The 15,336-nt window shown below is 51.2% G+C and overlaps 1 protein-coding gene across 1 annotated transcript in view; it reads left to right on the top strand.

Annotated features, from left to right (window-relative positions):
* The window catches only part of LOC137347460 (hemicentin-1-like), a 331,927-nt gene extending 325,264 nt beyond the window's left edge, over window positions 1–6,663 (top strand). Inside the window, exons 101-105 of the mRNA XM_068011904.1 lie at window positions 512–640; window positions 1,777–2,115; window positions 5,080–5,199; window positions 6,074–6,200; window positions 6,306–6,663. Coding sequence (XP_067868005.1) covers window positions 512–640; window positions 1,777–2,115; window positions 5,080–5,199; window positions 6,074–6,200; window positions 6,306–6,663 — 1,073 coding nt within the window. The remainder of the gene's footprint in view (window positions 1–511; window positions 641–1,776; window positions 2,116–5,079; window positions 5,200–6,073; window positions 6,201–6,305) is intronic.
* The last annotated feature ends 8,673 nt before the right edge of the window (window positions 6,664–15,336 follow it).

The raw sequence follows: 15,336 nt of genomic DNA, 5'->3' as shown, positions 1-15,336 counted from the left end.
CCCACGATTGGCAGTCATTCCTTCAGCCACCTAAACCCTAAGTTCTGGGATTCCCTCCCTAAACCTCTCCAACTCTCTCTCTCTCCTCCTTTAACAGAATCACAGAATTATTGCAGCACAGAAGGGGGCCATTATGTCTCCACTGGCTCTTTGAAGGAGCAATTTATCTCGTGCCATTCCCCCGCCTTCTCCCTGTAGCCCTGCACCTTCTTCCCTTTCAGACAACAATCCAGTTCCCTCCTGAATGCCTCAATTGAACCTGCCCCCACTGCATGCTCAGGTTCTCTAAGACACTCCTTTGACCGAGTTTTTGGTTGCCTGTCCTAATGTGAAATATGCAGAATTGGGTTCAGCATAAATTTGAACAATTTGACGGTCCTGTGTGACATGGTATCCCAGACATTGCCTTAGTGCTGGGCTTGACCCTTTGCTTAATCCTCTCCCTTGTCCATTTGGAGAGAGTGGAATATTCGACTTGCCCTGTTCTCTCACCATTGTTTCTTTTTAATAGATGTTGATGAGTGTAAAGCAGGGACACACGTGTGCCGCTACAATCAAAAGTGTGAGAACATGGTGGGAAGTTACCACTGCAGCTGCCCTCGGGGTTATCGGTCTCAGGGGATGGGAAGGCCATGTTTGGGTAAGTGGGCTGAGGGAACAGGCGGTGGGGGTGGGGACAGAATCCAAGACAGATGCTCCGAAGGGCCCTTAGCTTCGTTGATTTGTTGCAATGTCCACCATTCTTTTTTAACCAGCTCAGCAACATTCTCTCCAGAATGTACTGTGCAGGGGGCATACAGACCGCGCACAAGGAGCAGTCCCTTTAAGGGGCATACAGGCGCAGCCGTGGGGCAATCTTAAAGGGACTGTGTGGTGCAAAAACGGGTCAGGTGCAGCAGTGAGAAATTAGAGGGAACTTTGGTTATCACCAAGGCACACTCTCACGATCCCTAGTGGTTTGGGTATGAAGTGACATTGATGGAGGCCTTGAAGCAGGTGCTGTGTCTAAGCTGGAGTTGCCAACCGTGGGTGGCCGTATTCCCAGCAGTATCGCCACATGACATTCCCACCTCCGAACACGCTCCCACCAATCGGTCGCCCTCGCGGCACGTGGCCGTCCCAAAGCAACTGGAAAGTGAAACTCTTCAATATTTGACTGGATGATTCTTGATTTTCAGTCAAATGGCCTGACGAGTTTTCTCCCAAGAAGCAGTGGCCAGGGGCATTAATCCTTCATTCATGGAGACACCAGAGCAATCCTGGAGACCAAACCCCAGGCTGTCCGCAATGATCCATGGCATCTGGAAAAAGGAGGCACTAGAGGGATAAATCTTCCCATATAAAATAAAAGTCATATTGAGACTACCTCTCTGAAGAGGACTGTTGATAGTGATGTCTCTTTAAATGGGGTCCTGGTGCTAATACATAAGTGAAACGCTTTACACCCCCTCACCATTGCCTGTGAGTTCATATGTTATACTATAAGCATGTTGAAAAGAAACTCTTAGTTCCCTATGGATCTCAGAGCACCACCTGTCAACGAAGGGCTCTTGTCATGATATCAGTTGGGGCCCGCGGTCAGTGCCACCGTCTATGTTCAAAATTCAGAATCAGCAAAGAAGGCAGGTTGAATCCTGAAGACTTTTCTGGAAATGTGAGTGTGACGTGTTCCTGCTTTCCTGCTGTTTCCAATAAACAATGCTTACTTATATCCCCTGTATACTCCTCACCCACCCTCCGCCCCTGCCCCACCACTGCCCCACTCTCTTGCACTAGATGTGGATGAATGTCAACAGGTGCCCCAGCCCTGTGTCTACCAGTGCCGAAACCTGGCCGGCACCTACAAGTGCTTGTGTCCTCCTGGAAAGCAGCTCCTGGCTGATGCCAAGTCCTGCGCTGGATTGGAAAAGCCAAAACTGAGCAACGGCACCATCACAAGCTTCAGGCCGCAGCTAGTCTCTGTCGGCCAGTACAGTCACAGCCAGGAGACTGGCCGGAACCAGATTAACCCCCTCTACACCTGGCTGGGGTGGAAGACAAACAGGCAATTTGAGATACAAGACAACAGGAAGCCCTGTCCCACTGGATACAGAAAGAGAAATGGAGTCTGTGCCGGTGAGTAATGCTTTCAGCAAGAAATTCTGATTTAATCATTTATTGTTCCCAATGGTCTTGTCTTTAACACAATTCCATACTTCATCACTATCAACATCCCGGGGGGGGGGGGCACCACTGATCACAAACTGAACTGGGCTAGTCATATAAATACTGTGGCTACAAGAGCAGGTCAGAGGCTGGGAATTTTGCAGTGAGTAACTCACCTCCTGACTCCCCAAAGCCTGTCCACCATCTACAAGGCACAAGTCAGGAGTGTGATGGAATAATCTCCACTTGCCTGGATGGGTGCAGCTCCAACAACACTCAAGAAGCTCGACACCATCCAGGACAAAGCAGCCCACTTGATTGGCACCCCATCTACAAACATTCACTCCCTCCACCAGTGTCAGCAGTGTGCATCATCTACAAGATGCACTGCAGCAATGCACCAAGGCGCCTTCGACAGCACCGCCCAAACCCGCGACCTCTACCACCTAGAAGGACAAGGGCAGCAGACGCATGGGAACACCACCACCTGCAAGTTCCCCTCCAAGCCACACACCATCCTGACTTGGAACTATATCACCGTTCCTTCACTGTCGCTGGGTCAAAATCCTGGAACTCCCTTCCGAACAGCACTGTGGGTGTACCTACACTACATGGACTGCAGGGGTTCAAGAAGGCAGCTCATCACCAGCTTCTCAAGGGCAATTAGGGAGAAGCAATAACTGTTGGCCTGGCCAGCAACGTTCACGTCTGTGAATGAATAAATTAAAAAGACCTGTGGAAACTAAAAACAATTCTCTGGGATTCCTTGTTGTTGAATGTGTGTTTTATGCTTCACCTTTGGTGTAGGATTTTGGGCACATGAGGATAAAAAAATAAAAGTATATAGAGGAGAGAGGGAGAGAATTGAAGAGAAAGAGAACAAGAGTAGTGAAAGTGAGAAGAAGGAATAAAAGATTAAGGTAAACAAAATTGCAAATTAAATAAAATGAAAATTGCAAGTAATGTATAAGAAGTCCATGAGCAGCAGGTGCAACAAAAACAGGTGGCATTTCGGGAACAGTTTCTCTATCAGAATCCAGTCAGAAAAGAAAACCAGCAAGAAAACGAAAGAGAATGAAGAATGTGGGTTTGGTGGGTGCAGCTGGGTCATAGGGGGCACATGAGAGGCAGGGGAGCACTGGTGAGTCTGCATATGTCAACTTCTCTGCAACCACTGGCAGTGCTGCAGTTTCATTGCCCAGCAGATGGCGAGATTGGTCAACAAAACTGCCCGTCCCAGATCCCAGCTGCAAATACCAGAACATTCCTCTGACCAGCAGAGAATGTTGAAATAGGTTAATTTCTATCAGCAGTGCAAGTTAATTAACTCCATGATTCAGGGTTTACATTCACTCTCAGTGAGATATCAACATGTGCCAAATTCCAGTGCACCGCAAATCATTGTGAATGTTGCAAGGCAAAGCCCCTTTAATGGCACGGAACTGCTACACTGCAGTGCACCCGTGCAACATTGGCACATCCCACCAGCCGCTGTTGTCACCTCTGGAAATGGCATTGCCCAGTTGGCACTGGAATATTCCGGAGAGTTTTGTGAACTCGGGCATCCTAGGACCCTGGGATCCAACTGCTCAAACTGGGTGAAGCCCTGGAATATGAGGAGAAATTGCTGGAACTACTCAACAGGCCAGTCAGCATCGACGGAGAGAGACACAGTGTTAACGTTTCCGGTCTGTGACCTTTCGCCAGAACTGGTCAATGTTAGAGATGTCACAGGTTTTAAGCAAGTGCCGAGGCAGGGGAAGGCGGGGGAGGGGGAGGAAAGAACTAAGGGGACCGTCTGGCACTATATAAATGCAAGTGGTTGCTCATACTGTGGAAGGCAGGAGTGATTAAATGGCAAAAGGGATGATGGTGCAAGGCAAAAGTGGGTGGTAATGGGGGCAAGTAAAGAAACAAAGGAAGGACTGGTTTGGGACTGGTTAGTAATCTCTACATACTAAGAGAGAAGGTTGGGTGGGACATCAGGGCCTCTGGAATGCTGGCACCATGGACATGCCAAGACAAAGAGGTTGACTCCTCTGTGAACCTTCCTGTTGGAGGAGGATTTTAGGAGGCTGAGAACTCAACCAAGTGCCAAATGTGCGAGGTGTAGCCCAATTTACTGGGGATTCAGGGGCTGCTTTAGGCCCCCAGAAGCCTGGTCCTATCATAAACCCTTCATGTATTCTGTTCCAATATAAAGTATACCCAATATACTAAGATTAGCATTACATGTATTAAAAAATGCAAATGATCGTTCAGGATGTGGATAAACTGGATGGTGCGGATCATTGTTATAATGTGAGGTTAGATAAACACATTGGCGTTTCACTTGATTTACCTGCATGCTGAACTCGAACGTCTCTGTTTGATGTCTGTCCAAGTAACAGGGCCCTTTTCACATTAACACAATCAATTCCCATTTTGTGCGCACTAAGTCAGATCGTCTTTACAGCCGTTTAGGTGTCAGCAAAAGACGCTTCCTGAGAATTTGGGACTATGAGAGAATTTGCAAAACTTTTTTCTTAAACTCATACAACATTGCTCCCTTACAGCCTTGGACCCCATAGTCCGGACGAGACTTAAACACCGAGTGACGGTGTCTATCCCACTGCCTCACTCTTTTTTTAGTGTATACCAGCTGGAGTCAAGCAGAATGTTATGGGAATTATTTTATCACCTCCTCTGCCCTCAGCACAGTGCTCCCCACTTAATAAAGAAAGAATTTGCATTTCCATAGTGCCTTACACAACCTCAGTACTTCTGAAGGGTAACCAGTGTTGTAATGTACTGTATCGTCTGATTAAGCACTGTGGTAAGATGAAACCTAATGGCACAAGTGTGAAGAAATGTTGCTTTAGTTCTGAACCTGAATCCAGAATGATGTGACCCGCGGGTGCCTGATTTTCCTGTGTGGCTTTTTTTAAATTCCAGATATCAATGAATGCCAAACTTGGAACTTCTGCCAATACGATTGCAGAAACACACAGGGAAGCTACCACTGCCTATGCCCATCTGGGTATCGACTGCTACCCAATGGTAGAAGCTGCCAGGGTAAGTCCCTGCCACTGGTAAACAACATGAAGGATGTTGCTCACCCTGGCTCCTCACAGTTTTATCCCAGTGTTTAAATAATCTGCTCCATTCCTATTCTCCTGAAGCTGGTGTGTGTGTGTGTGTGTGTGTGTGTGTGTGTGTGTGTGTGTGTGTGTGTGTGTGTGTGTGTGTGTGTGTGTGTGTGTGTGTGTGTGTGTGTGTGTGTGTGTGTGTGTGTGTTCAGTAGGCTATTCAACTGTGGAAAGCATCATGGCCAATTTGGATTGTGAAAGTTCGAAGAGATCAGGAGAGGGAGATGCTGTTTTTTTCCCCCTATTTTAATCAGGGGCACTGAGGTTAGTTCATTCTGTAACCCACCAGGAATTGTATCTGACGCCTGTGTGACTCAGGTCTTGCAATGTGAATGATCCCAAGGGTAAAGGGGTCAGCAACGAGAAAAGATTAAAGAATGCAGAGCTGTACGGTCTATCCAGCTCTGCCGGCAGGACAGGACAAACGCAGGGATGATGATAGAGGAGTCTGGGACGTTGGCTAATTCTGATTCTGTATGTACGACGGTGTCAGGCCGTTGCTTGACCAGTCTGTGGGACAGCATTCCCAAATTTGGCATCAGACCCCAGGTGTAAGTGAGGATGACTTTACCGGGTCTACTGGGCAGGAAGTGCCTTAGCGTGACCTGATTTGATGCTAGGATTGCCTCCGAGTGCTCTGTCTATTTAATCCTTCTGTTCCTTTTTAGTGGCTTGTGGGCATATTGGAGAGATGGTCTTTGATGGACTAATTATACTTGCCTTTCATTAGGGATGTTGAGCTATTTCTATCTTAATATTTACAGGACACCCCTCAAATCAGTTTTGCTTCTTTGTTTCAGATATTGATGAATGTCGGGAACAGAACATTAAGTGTGGATTGAACCAGATGTGTTTCAACACAAGAGGCAGCCATCAATGCATTGATACCCCATGCCCAGTCGCCTACCGCAAGGGAGCCAGCCCAGGGTAGGAGGACATGTACCTGGAAGAATTCAGGGTTCGCTCATGCCCTTTGGGAGGTGTTTTTCTCTGAGCCTGAGACCCATTGCTGTCTTTTTTATTACTTTCCAGGACCTGTTTCCGCCGCTGCATCCTGAACTGTGTGGCCGGGCCCCTGGTGCTCCAGTACAAGCTGCTGACCCTCCCACGCGGGATACTGGCCCAGCACGACGTGATCCGACTCTCGGCATTCTCGGACCAAGGCGTGCTGCAGAGCCGGACCAACTTCACCGCCATTGAGCAGGACGTGGGGAGCCCCTTCGCCATCCGCGCTGAGGAGGGTCGTGGGATCGTTCACACGCTGCGGCCGCTGGCGGAGCCCGGGGTGTACCGCCTGAAAGTGCGAGCCACCACCTACAGCGAGCGTGGGACATTGAAGTACCAGAGTGTCTTTGTCATCTTTATCGCCGTGTCCCCGTACCCTTTCTGAGGCCGACGGTTCGAAAGACAAAGGAACGCGTTGTAGGCAAATGTCTTGATTCAAAGTTCTATTCTTTTCTATGTCACAAAGAAAAAAAATATTGTTTATTTTTTCCCTGAAAGGCTCAGTTTTCCACCTCTCAATGGCAACTTGCCAGATCTTCACAACTCAGCTTTTTCATGATCTGTGGTTATATCATTATGGACCAATATCCCAGAGAATTTCAGGCCTCATCATGAAACTGAATTCCAAAGATCTGGTCATGGGTGGGCTAATGGCAGGGACACAATGAGCATTAACAATACCGTTTAAAATATTTTATAAAACAGCTCATTTTGCTCTGTCCTTCAGGTTAGGAAACCCAGCCTATAGTCCACACTACTAGACCTTAATGCCCAAGGAGTGAACTGGCAAAGCCATCAACAGTTTGTACACAGTGGCTCAAGAAGGCAGCGCCCACCCCCACCCCCCGCCCCCCCTCCTCGGGTCAACTAGGGACAGGCAATAAAGGCAGGAGAACAACAAGGAACAGCCCCTGTATGTTCGGGGTGCTGGATGGCCAGCACAGACACGATGGGCCGAAGGGCCTGTTTCTGTGCTGTATGACTCTATGACTCTATATTCTACTGTTTGAAAGTGCCATCTCTTAGACTAAACCAAGAGCCAATGAGGAGCCACTCAACCCTGGCAAGTGCCCACTGCCCATTGGCTATGGATAACCAATGCCTTTGTGAGCAAAGCATTGGATATATTTAGTGTGCACTTCGTTTTCTCAATATAAAGTGAGGAAAAGCTCTGAACAGGATTGGCTCTCCATATGGTCCTTTAAGATGGAGATGAAAGGCCAAGTCAAATATTTAACTTTTCCTGAATTTGACAGAACAGCCGCAGACAATCCGTCACTGCTTCCCAAAGGGATTTGTTTAAAAAAAATTGTCCAAGTTTTCCAATGTTTTCTCTTCAAATTTAACAGAGGTGCCTGTTTGAAAGGACAGTTATTGCTCTCCCTCAGACTGTGTGATTCAGACCATAAGAAAAACAAGACAGTGAGGGGCCTGTTCACTGAGGATCCATGTGGTGCTGTGACTCTGTGCTTTAGGGTGAGTGTGAGTTGGGAGGGGGGAGGAGTTGGTTGTCATTGTCCACTTGTGTCTCTGAGAGGGTCATAGATGAGGTATGTGATTGTCGGTACCTGTGGCCTATCTACATCTCTGGGTCACACAACAGGCAGCTCGTATGGTTCCTCGAGTAGTGTCCAGTCACAGCGTTCCTCACTTTGATGTTCGACCTTTCGACACCTTGGTCGCTTCCAGTGGAACTCTGTCCTTATGTCTCGCTGCTCCACTTTCTGCCTTTAAAAATCTCAAAACCCATCTTTGTCATTGCACCTTCAACCAACAATCCCTAATTGTCCGTCATTTGATTGACGTTCCTCCGAAATCCTCCAACATTCAGACTCCCCTTTCTCATAACCACGTTACTGCTCAGTCACCCCACTTTCCTAAACCCTCGACAGCTCAGTCACCCCTCTCTCCTAAACCCTCTACCGCTCAGTCTCCCCTCACTACTAAACCCTCCACTTCTCAGTCCCCCCTCTCTCCGAAACCTTCTACGGCTCAGTTTCCCCTCTCTCCTAAACCCTCTACAGCTCATTCTCCCCTCTCTCCTAAACCCTCCACTTCTCAGTCTCCCCTCACTACTAAACCCTCCACTTCTCAGTACCCCCTCTCTCCGAAACCTTCTACAGCTCAGTTTCCCCTCTCTCCTAAACCCTCTACAGCTCAGTCTCCCCGAAACCCTCTCCGCTCAGTCACCCCTCTCTCCTAAACACTCTACCGTTCAGTCTCCCCTCTCTCCTAAACCCTCTACAGCTCAGTCTCCTCTCTCTCCTAAACCCTCTACTTCTCAGTCTCCCCTCTCTCCTAAACCCTCCACTTCTCAGTCTCCCCACTCTCCTAAACCCTCTACAGCTCAGTTTCCCCTAAACCCTCTCCGCTCATTCTCCCCTCTCTCCTAAACCCTCTGCAGCTCAGTCTCACCTCTCTCCTAAACCCTCTACTGCTCAGTCTCCCCTCTCTCCTAAACCCTCTACAGCTCAGTTTCCCCTAAACCCTCTCCACTCATTCTCCCCTCTCTCCTAAACCCTCTACTGCTCAGTTTCCCCTAAACCCTTTCCGCTCAGTCACCCCTCTCTCCTAAACCCTCCACTTCTCAGTCTCCCCACTCTCCTAAACCCACTACAGCTCAGTCTCCCCTTAACCCTCTCCGCTCAGTCTCCCCTCTCTCCTAAACCCTCTCCGCTCAGTCTCCCCTCTCTCCTAAACCCTCTACAGCTCATTCTCCCCTCTCTCCTAAACCCTCTACAGCTCATTCTCCTCTCTCTCCTAAACCCTCTATTTCTCGGTCTCCCCTCTCTCCTAAACCCTCCACTTCTCAGTCCCCCCTCTCTCCGAAACCTTCTACAGCTCAGTTTCCCCTCTCTCCTAAACCCTCTACAGCTCAGTCTCCCCGAAACCCTCTCCGCTCAGTCACCCCTCTCTCCTAAACCCTCTGCAGCTCAGTCTCCCCTCTCTCCTAAACCCTCTACCGCTCAGTCTCCCCTCTCTCCTAAACCCTCTACAGCTCATTCTCCCCTCTCTCCTAAACCCTCTACCGCTCAGTCTCCCCTCTCTCCTAAACCCTCTACTGCTCATTCTCCCCTCTCTCTTAAACCCTCTACCGCTCAGTCTCCCCTCTCTCCTAAACCCTCTACAGCTCATTCTCCCCTCTCTCCTAAACCCTCTACCGCTCAGTCTCCCCTCTCTCCTAAACCCTCTACAGCTCATTCTCCCCTCTCTCCTAAACCCTCTACCGCTAAGTCTCCCCACTCTCCAAAACCCTCTCCGCTCAGTCACCCCTCTCTCCTAAACCCTCTACCGCTCATTCTCCCCTCTCTCCTAAACCCTCTACCGCTCATTCTCCCCTCTCTCCTAAACCCTCTACAGCTCATTCTCCCCTCTCTCCTAAACCCTCTACAGCTCATTCTTCCCCCTCTCCTAAACCCTCTACCGCTCAGTCTCCCCACTCTCCGAAACCCTCTACCGCTCATTCTCCCCTCTCTCCTTAACCCTCTACCGCTCAGCCTCCCCACTCTCTTAAACCCTCTACCGCTCATTCTCCCCTCTCTCCTAAACCCTCTACAGCTCAGTCTCCCCCCTCTCCTAAACCCTCTACCGCTCAGTCTCCCCACTCTCCGAAACCCTCTACCGCTCATTCTCCCCTCTCTCCTTAACCCTCTACCGCTCAGCCTCCCCACTCTCTTAAACCCTCTACCGCTCATTCTCCCCTCTCTCCTAAACCCTCTGCAGCTCAGTCTCCCCTCTCTCCTAAACCCTCTGCAGCTCAATCTCCCCTCTCTCCTAAACCCTCCACTTCTCAGTCTCCCCTCTCTCCTAAACCCTCTCTGCTCAGTCTCCCCTCTCTCCTAAACCCTCTCTGCTCAGTCTCCCCTCTCTCCTAAACCCTCTCTGCTCAGTCTCCCCTCTCTCCTAAACCCTCTACAGCTCATTCTCCCCTCTCTCCTGAACCCTCTACAGCTCAGTCTCCCCTAAACCCTCTCCGCTCAGTCTCCCCTCTCTCCTAAACCCTCTCTGCTCAGTCTCCCCTCTCTCCTAAACCCTCTACAGCTCATTCTCCCCTCTCTCCTAAACCCTCCACTTCTCAGTCTCCCCTCTCTCCTAAACCTTCTACAGCTCAGTTTACCCTCTCTCCTAAACCCTCTACCACTAAGTCTCCCCACTCTCCTCAACCCTCTCCGCTCAGTCACCCCTCTCTCCTAAACCCTCTGCAGCTCAGTCTCCCCTCTCTCCTAAACCCTCGACAGCTCATTCTCCCCTCTCTCCTAAACCCTCTACAGCTCATTCTCCCCTCTCTCCTAAACCCTCTACCACTAAGTCTCCCCACTCTCCTAAACCCTCTGCCGCTCATTCTCCGCTCTCTCCTAAACCCTCTACTTCTCGGTCTCCCCTCTCGCCTAAACCCTCTACAGCTCAGTCTCTCCTCTCTCCCAAACTCTCGACCGCTCAGTCTCCCCTTCTCCTAAACCCTCTACCGCTCAGCCTCCCCACTCTCCTAAACCCTCTACCGCTCATTCTCCCCTCTCTCCTAAACCCTCTACCGCCCAGTCTCCCCCTCTCCTAAACCCTCAACCGCTCAGCCTTCCCACTCTCCTAAACCCTCTACCGCTCATTCTCCCCTCTCTGCTAAACCCTCTACCGCTCAGTCTTCCGTCTCTCCTAAACCCTCCACTTCTCGGTCTCCCCTCTCTCTTAAACCCTCTATTGCTCAGTCTCCCCTCTCTCCTAAACCTCTACCGCACATTCTCCCCTCTCTCCTAAACCCTCTACCGCTCAGTCTCCCCTCTCTCTTAAACCCTCTACCGCTCATTCTCCCCTCTCTCCTAAACCCTCTACCTATCAGTCTCCCCTTTCTCATAAACCCTCTACCGCTCAGTCTTCCGTCTCTCCTAAACCCTCCACTTCTCGGTCTCCCCTCTCTCTTAAACCCTCTGCTGCTCAGTCTCCCCTCTCTCCTAAACCCTCTACCACTCATTCTCCCCTCTCTCCTAAACCCTCTACCTATCAGTCTCCCCTTTCTCATAAACCCTCTACCGCTCAGTCTTCCGTCTCTCCTAAACCCTCCATTTCTCGGTCTCCCCTCTCTCTTAAACCCTCTGCTGCTCAGTCTCCCCTCTCTCCTAAACCCTCTACCGCTCATTCTCCCCTCTCTCCTAAACCCTCCACTTCTCAGTCTCCCCTCTCTCCTAAACCCTCTCTGCTCAGTCTCCCCTCTCTCCTAAACCCTCTACCGCTCATTCTCCCCTCTCTCCTAAACCCTCTACCTATCAGTCTCCCCTCTCTCATGAACCCTCTACCTCAGTCTCCCCTCTCTCCTAAACCCTCTCCGCTCAGTCTCCCCTCTCTCCTAAACCCTCTCTGCTCAGTCTCCCCTCTCTCCTAAACCCTCTACAGCTCAGTCACCCCTCTCTCCTAAACCCTCTACAGCTCATTCTCCCCTCTCTCCTAAACCTATCAGTCTCCCCTTTCTCATAAACCCTCTACCGCTCAGTCTTCCGTCTCTCCTAAACCCTCCACTTCTCGGTCTCCCCTCTCTCTTAAACCCTCTGCTGCTCAGTCTCCCCTCTCTCCTAAACCCTCTGCCGCTCATTCTCCCCTCTCACCTAAACCCTCTCCGCTCAGTCTCCCCTCTCTCCTAAACCCTCTCTGCTCAGTCTCCCCTCTCTCCTAAACCCTCTACAGCTCAGTCTCCCCTTCCTCTCCTAAACCCTCTCTGCTCAGTCTCCCCTCTCTCCTAAACCCTCTCTGCTCAGTCACCCCACTCTCCAAAACCCTTCCAGCTCAGTCTCCCCTAAACCCTCTCCGCTCAGTCTCCCCTCTCTCCTAAACCCTCTCTGCTCAGTCTCCCCTCTCTCCTAAACCCTCTACAGCTCAGTCTCCCCTTCCTCTCCTAAACCCTCTCTGCTCAGTCTCCCCTCTCTCCTAAACCCTCTCTGCTCAGTTTCCCCTCTCTCCTAAACCCTCTACCACTAAGTCTCCCCACTCTCCTCAACCCTCTCCGCTCAGTCACCCCTCTCTCCTAAACCCTCTGCAGCTCAGTCTCCCCTCTCTCCTAAACCCTCGACAGCTCATTCTCCCCTCTCTCCTAAACCCTCTACAGCTCATTCTCCCCTCTCTCCTAAACCCTCTACCACTAAGTCTCCCCACTCTCCTAAACCCTCTGCCGCTCATTCTCCGCTCTCTCCTAAACCCTCTACTTCTCGGTCTCCCCTCTCGCCTAAACCCTCTACAGCTCAGTCTCTCCTCTCTCCTAAACTCTCGACCGCTCAGTCTCCCCTTCTCCTAAACCCTCTACCGCTCAGCCTCCCCACTCTCCTAAACCCTCTACCGCTCATTCTCCCCTCTCTCCTAAACCCTCTACCGCCCAGTCTCCCCCTCTCCTAAACCCTCAACCGCTCAGCCTTCCCACTCTCCTAAACCCTCTACCGCTCATTCTCCCCTCTCTGCTAAACCCTCTACCGCTCAGTCTTCCGTCTCTCCTAAACCCTCCACTTCTCGGTCTCCCCTCTCTCTTAAACCCTCTATTGCTCAGTCTCCCCTCTCTCCTAAACCCTCTACCGCTCATTCTCCCCTCTCTCCTAAACCCTCTACCGCTCATTCTCCCCTCTCTCCTAAACCCTCTACCTATCAGTCTCCCCTTTCTCATAAACCCTCTACCGCTCAGTCTTCCGTCTCTCCTAAACCCTCCACTTCTCGGTCTCCCCTCTCTCTTAAACCCTCTGCTGCTCAGTCTCCCCTCTCTCCTAAACCCTCTACCGCTCATTCTCCCCTCTCTCCTAAACCCTCTACCTATCAGTCTCCCCTTTCTCATAAACCCTCTACCGCTCAGTCTTCCGTCTCTCCTAAACCCTCCACTTCTCGGTCTCCCCTCTCTCTTAAACCCTCTGCTGCTCAGTCTCCCCTCTCTCCCAAACCCTCTACCGCTCATTCTCCCCTCTCTCCTAAACCCTCTACCTATCAGTCTCCCCTCTCTCATGAACCCTCTACCTCTCAGTCTCCCCTCTCTCCTAAACCCTCTACAGCTCAGTCACCCCTCTCTCCTAAACCCTCCACTTCTCAGTCTCCCCTCTCTCCTAAACTGTCCACTTCTCAGTCTCCCCACTCTCCAAAACCCTTCCAGCTTAGTCTCCCCTAAACCCTCTCCGCTCAGTCTCCCCTCTCTCCTAAACCCTCTCTGCTCAGTCTCCCCTCTCTCCTAAACCCTCTACAGCTCAGTCTCCCCTTCCTCTCCTAAACCCTCTCTGCTCAGTCTCCCCTCTCTCCTAAACCCTCTCTGCTCAGTCACCCCTCTCTCCTAAACCCTCTACAGCTCATTCTCCCCTCTCTCCTAAACCCTCTACCTATCAGTCTCCCCTTTCTCATAAACCCTCTACCGCTCAGTCTTCCGTCTCTCCTAAACCCTCCACTTCTCGGTCTCCCCTCTCTCTTAAACCCTCTGCTGCTCAGTCTCCCCTCTCTCCTAAACCCTCTACCGCTCATTCTCCCCTCTCACCTAAACCCTCTCCGCTCAGTCTCCCCTCTCTCCTAAACCCTCTCTGCTCAGTCTCCCCTCTCTCCTAAACCCTCTACAGCTCAGTCTCCCCTTCCTCTCCTAAACCCTCTCTGCTCAGTCTCCCCTCTCTCCTAAACCCTCTCTGCTCAGTCACCCCACTCTCCAAAACCCTTCCAGCTCAGTCTCCCCTAAACCCTCTCCGCTCAGTCTCCCCTCTCTCCTAAACCCTCTCTGCTCAGTCTCCCCTCTCTCCTAAACCCTCTACAGCTCAGTCTCCCCTTCCTCTCCTAAACCCTCTCTGCTCAGTCTCCCCTCTCTCCTAAACCCTCTCTGCTCAGTCACCCCTCTCTCCTAAACCCTCTACAGCTCATTCTCCCCTCTCTCCTAAACCCTCTGCAGCTCAGTCTCCCCTAAACCCTCTCCGCTCAGTCTCCCCTCTCTCCTAAACCCTCTCTGCTCAGTCTCCCCTCTCTCCTAAACCCTCTACAGCTCATTCTCCCCTCTCTCCTAAACCCTCCACTTCTCAGTCTCCCCTCTCTCCTAAACCTTCTACAGCTCAATTTCCCCTCTCTCCTAAACCCTCTACCACTGTCTCCCCACTCTCCTAAACCCTCTCCGCTCAGTCACCCCTCTCTCCTAAACCCTCTGCAGCTCAGTCTCCCCTCTCTCCTAAACCCTCTACCGCTCATTCTCCCCTCTCACCTAAACCCTCTCCGCTCAGTCTCCCCTCTCTCCTAAACCCTCTCTGCTCAGTCTCCCCTCTCTCCTAAACCCTCTCTGCTCAGTCTCCCCTCTCTCCTAAACCCTCTACAGCTCATTCTCCCCTCTCTCCTGAACCCTCTACAGCTCAGTCTCCCCTAAACCCTCTCCGCTCAGTCTCCCCTCTCTCCTAAACCCTCTCTGCTCAGTCTCCCCTCTCTCCTAAACCCTCTACAGCTCATTCTCCCCTCTCTCCTAAACCCTCCACTTCTCAGTCTCCCCTCTCTCCTAAACCTTCTACAGCTCAGTTTACCCTCTCTCCTAAACCCTCTACCACTAAGTCTCCCCACTCTCCTCAACCCTCTCCGCTCAGTCACCCCTCTCTCCTAAACCCTCTGCAGCTCAGTCTCCCCTCTCTCCTAAACCCTCGACAGCTCATTCTCCCCTCTCTCCTAAACCCTCTACAGCTCATTCTCCCCTCTCTCCTAAACCCTCTACCACTAAGTCTCCCCACTCTCCTAAACCCTCTGCCGCTCATTCTCCGCTCTCTCCTAAACCCTCTACTTCTCGGTCTCCCCTCTCGCCTAAACCCTCTACAGCTCAGTCTCTCCTCTCTCCCAAACTCTCGACCGCTCAGTCTCCCCTTCTCCTAAACCCTCTACCGCTCAGCCTCCCCACTCTCCTAAACCCTCTACCGCTCATTCTCCCCTCTCTCCTAAACCCTCTACCGCCCAGTCTCCCCCTCTCCTAAACCCTCAACCGCTCAGCCTTCCCACTCTCCTAAACCCTCTACCGCTCATTCTCCCCTCTCTGCTAAACCCTCTACCGCTCAGTCTTCCGTCTCTCCTAAACCCTCCACTTCTCGGTCTCCCCTCT

This window comes from Heterodontus francisci, chromosome 32 (assembly GCF_036365525.1).
Source record: "Heterodontus francisci isolate sHetFra1 chromosome 32, sHetFra1.hap1, whole genome shotgun sequence".
In the NCBI taxonomy this organism is placed as follows: domain Eukaryota; kingdom Metazoa; phylum Chordata; class Chondrichthyes; order Heterodontiformes; family Heterodontidae; genus Heterodontus; species Heterodontus francisci.
Note: the sequence above shows the minus strand (reverse complement) of the source record. Positions and strands in the feature narration are given on the sequence as shown.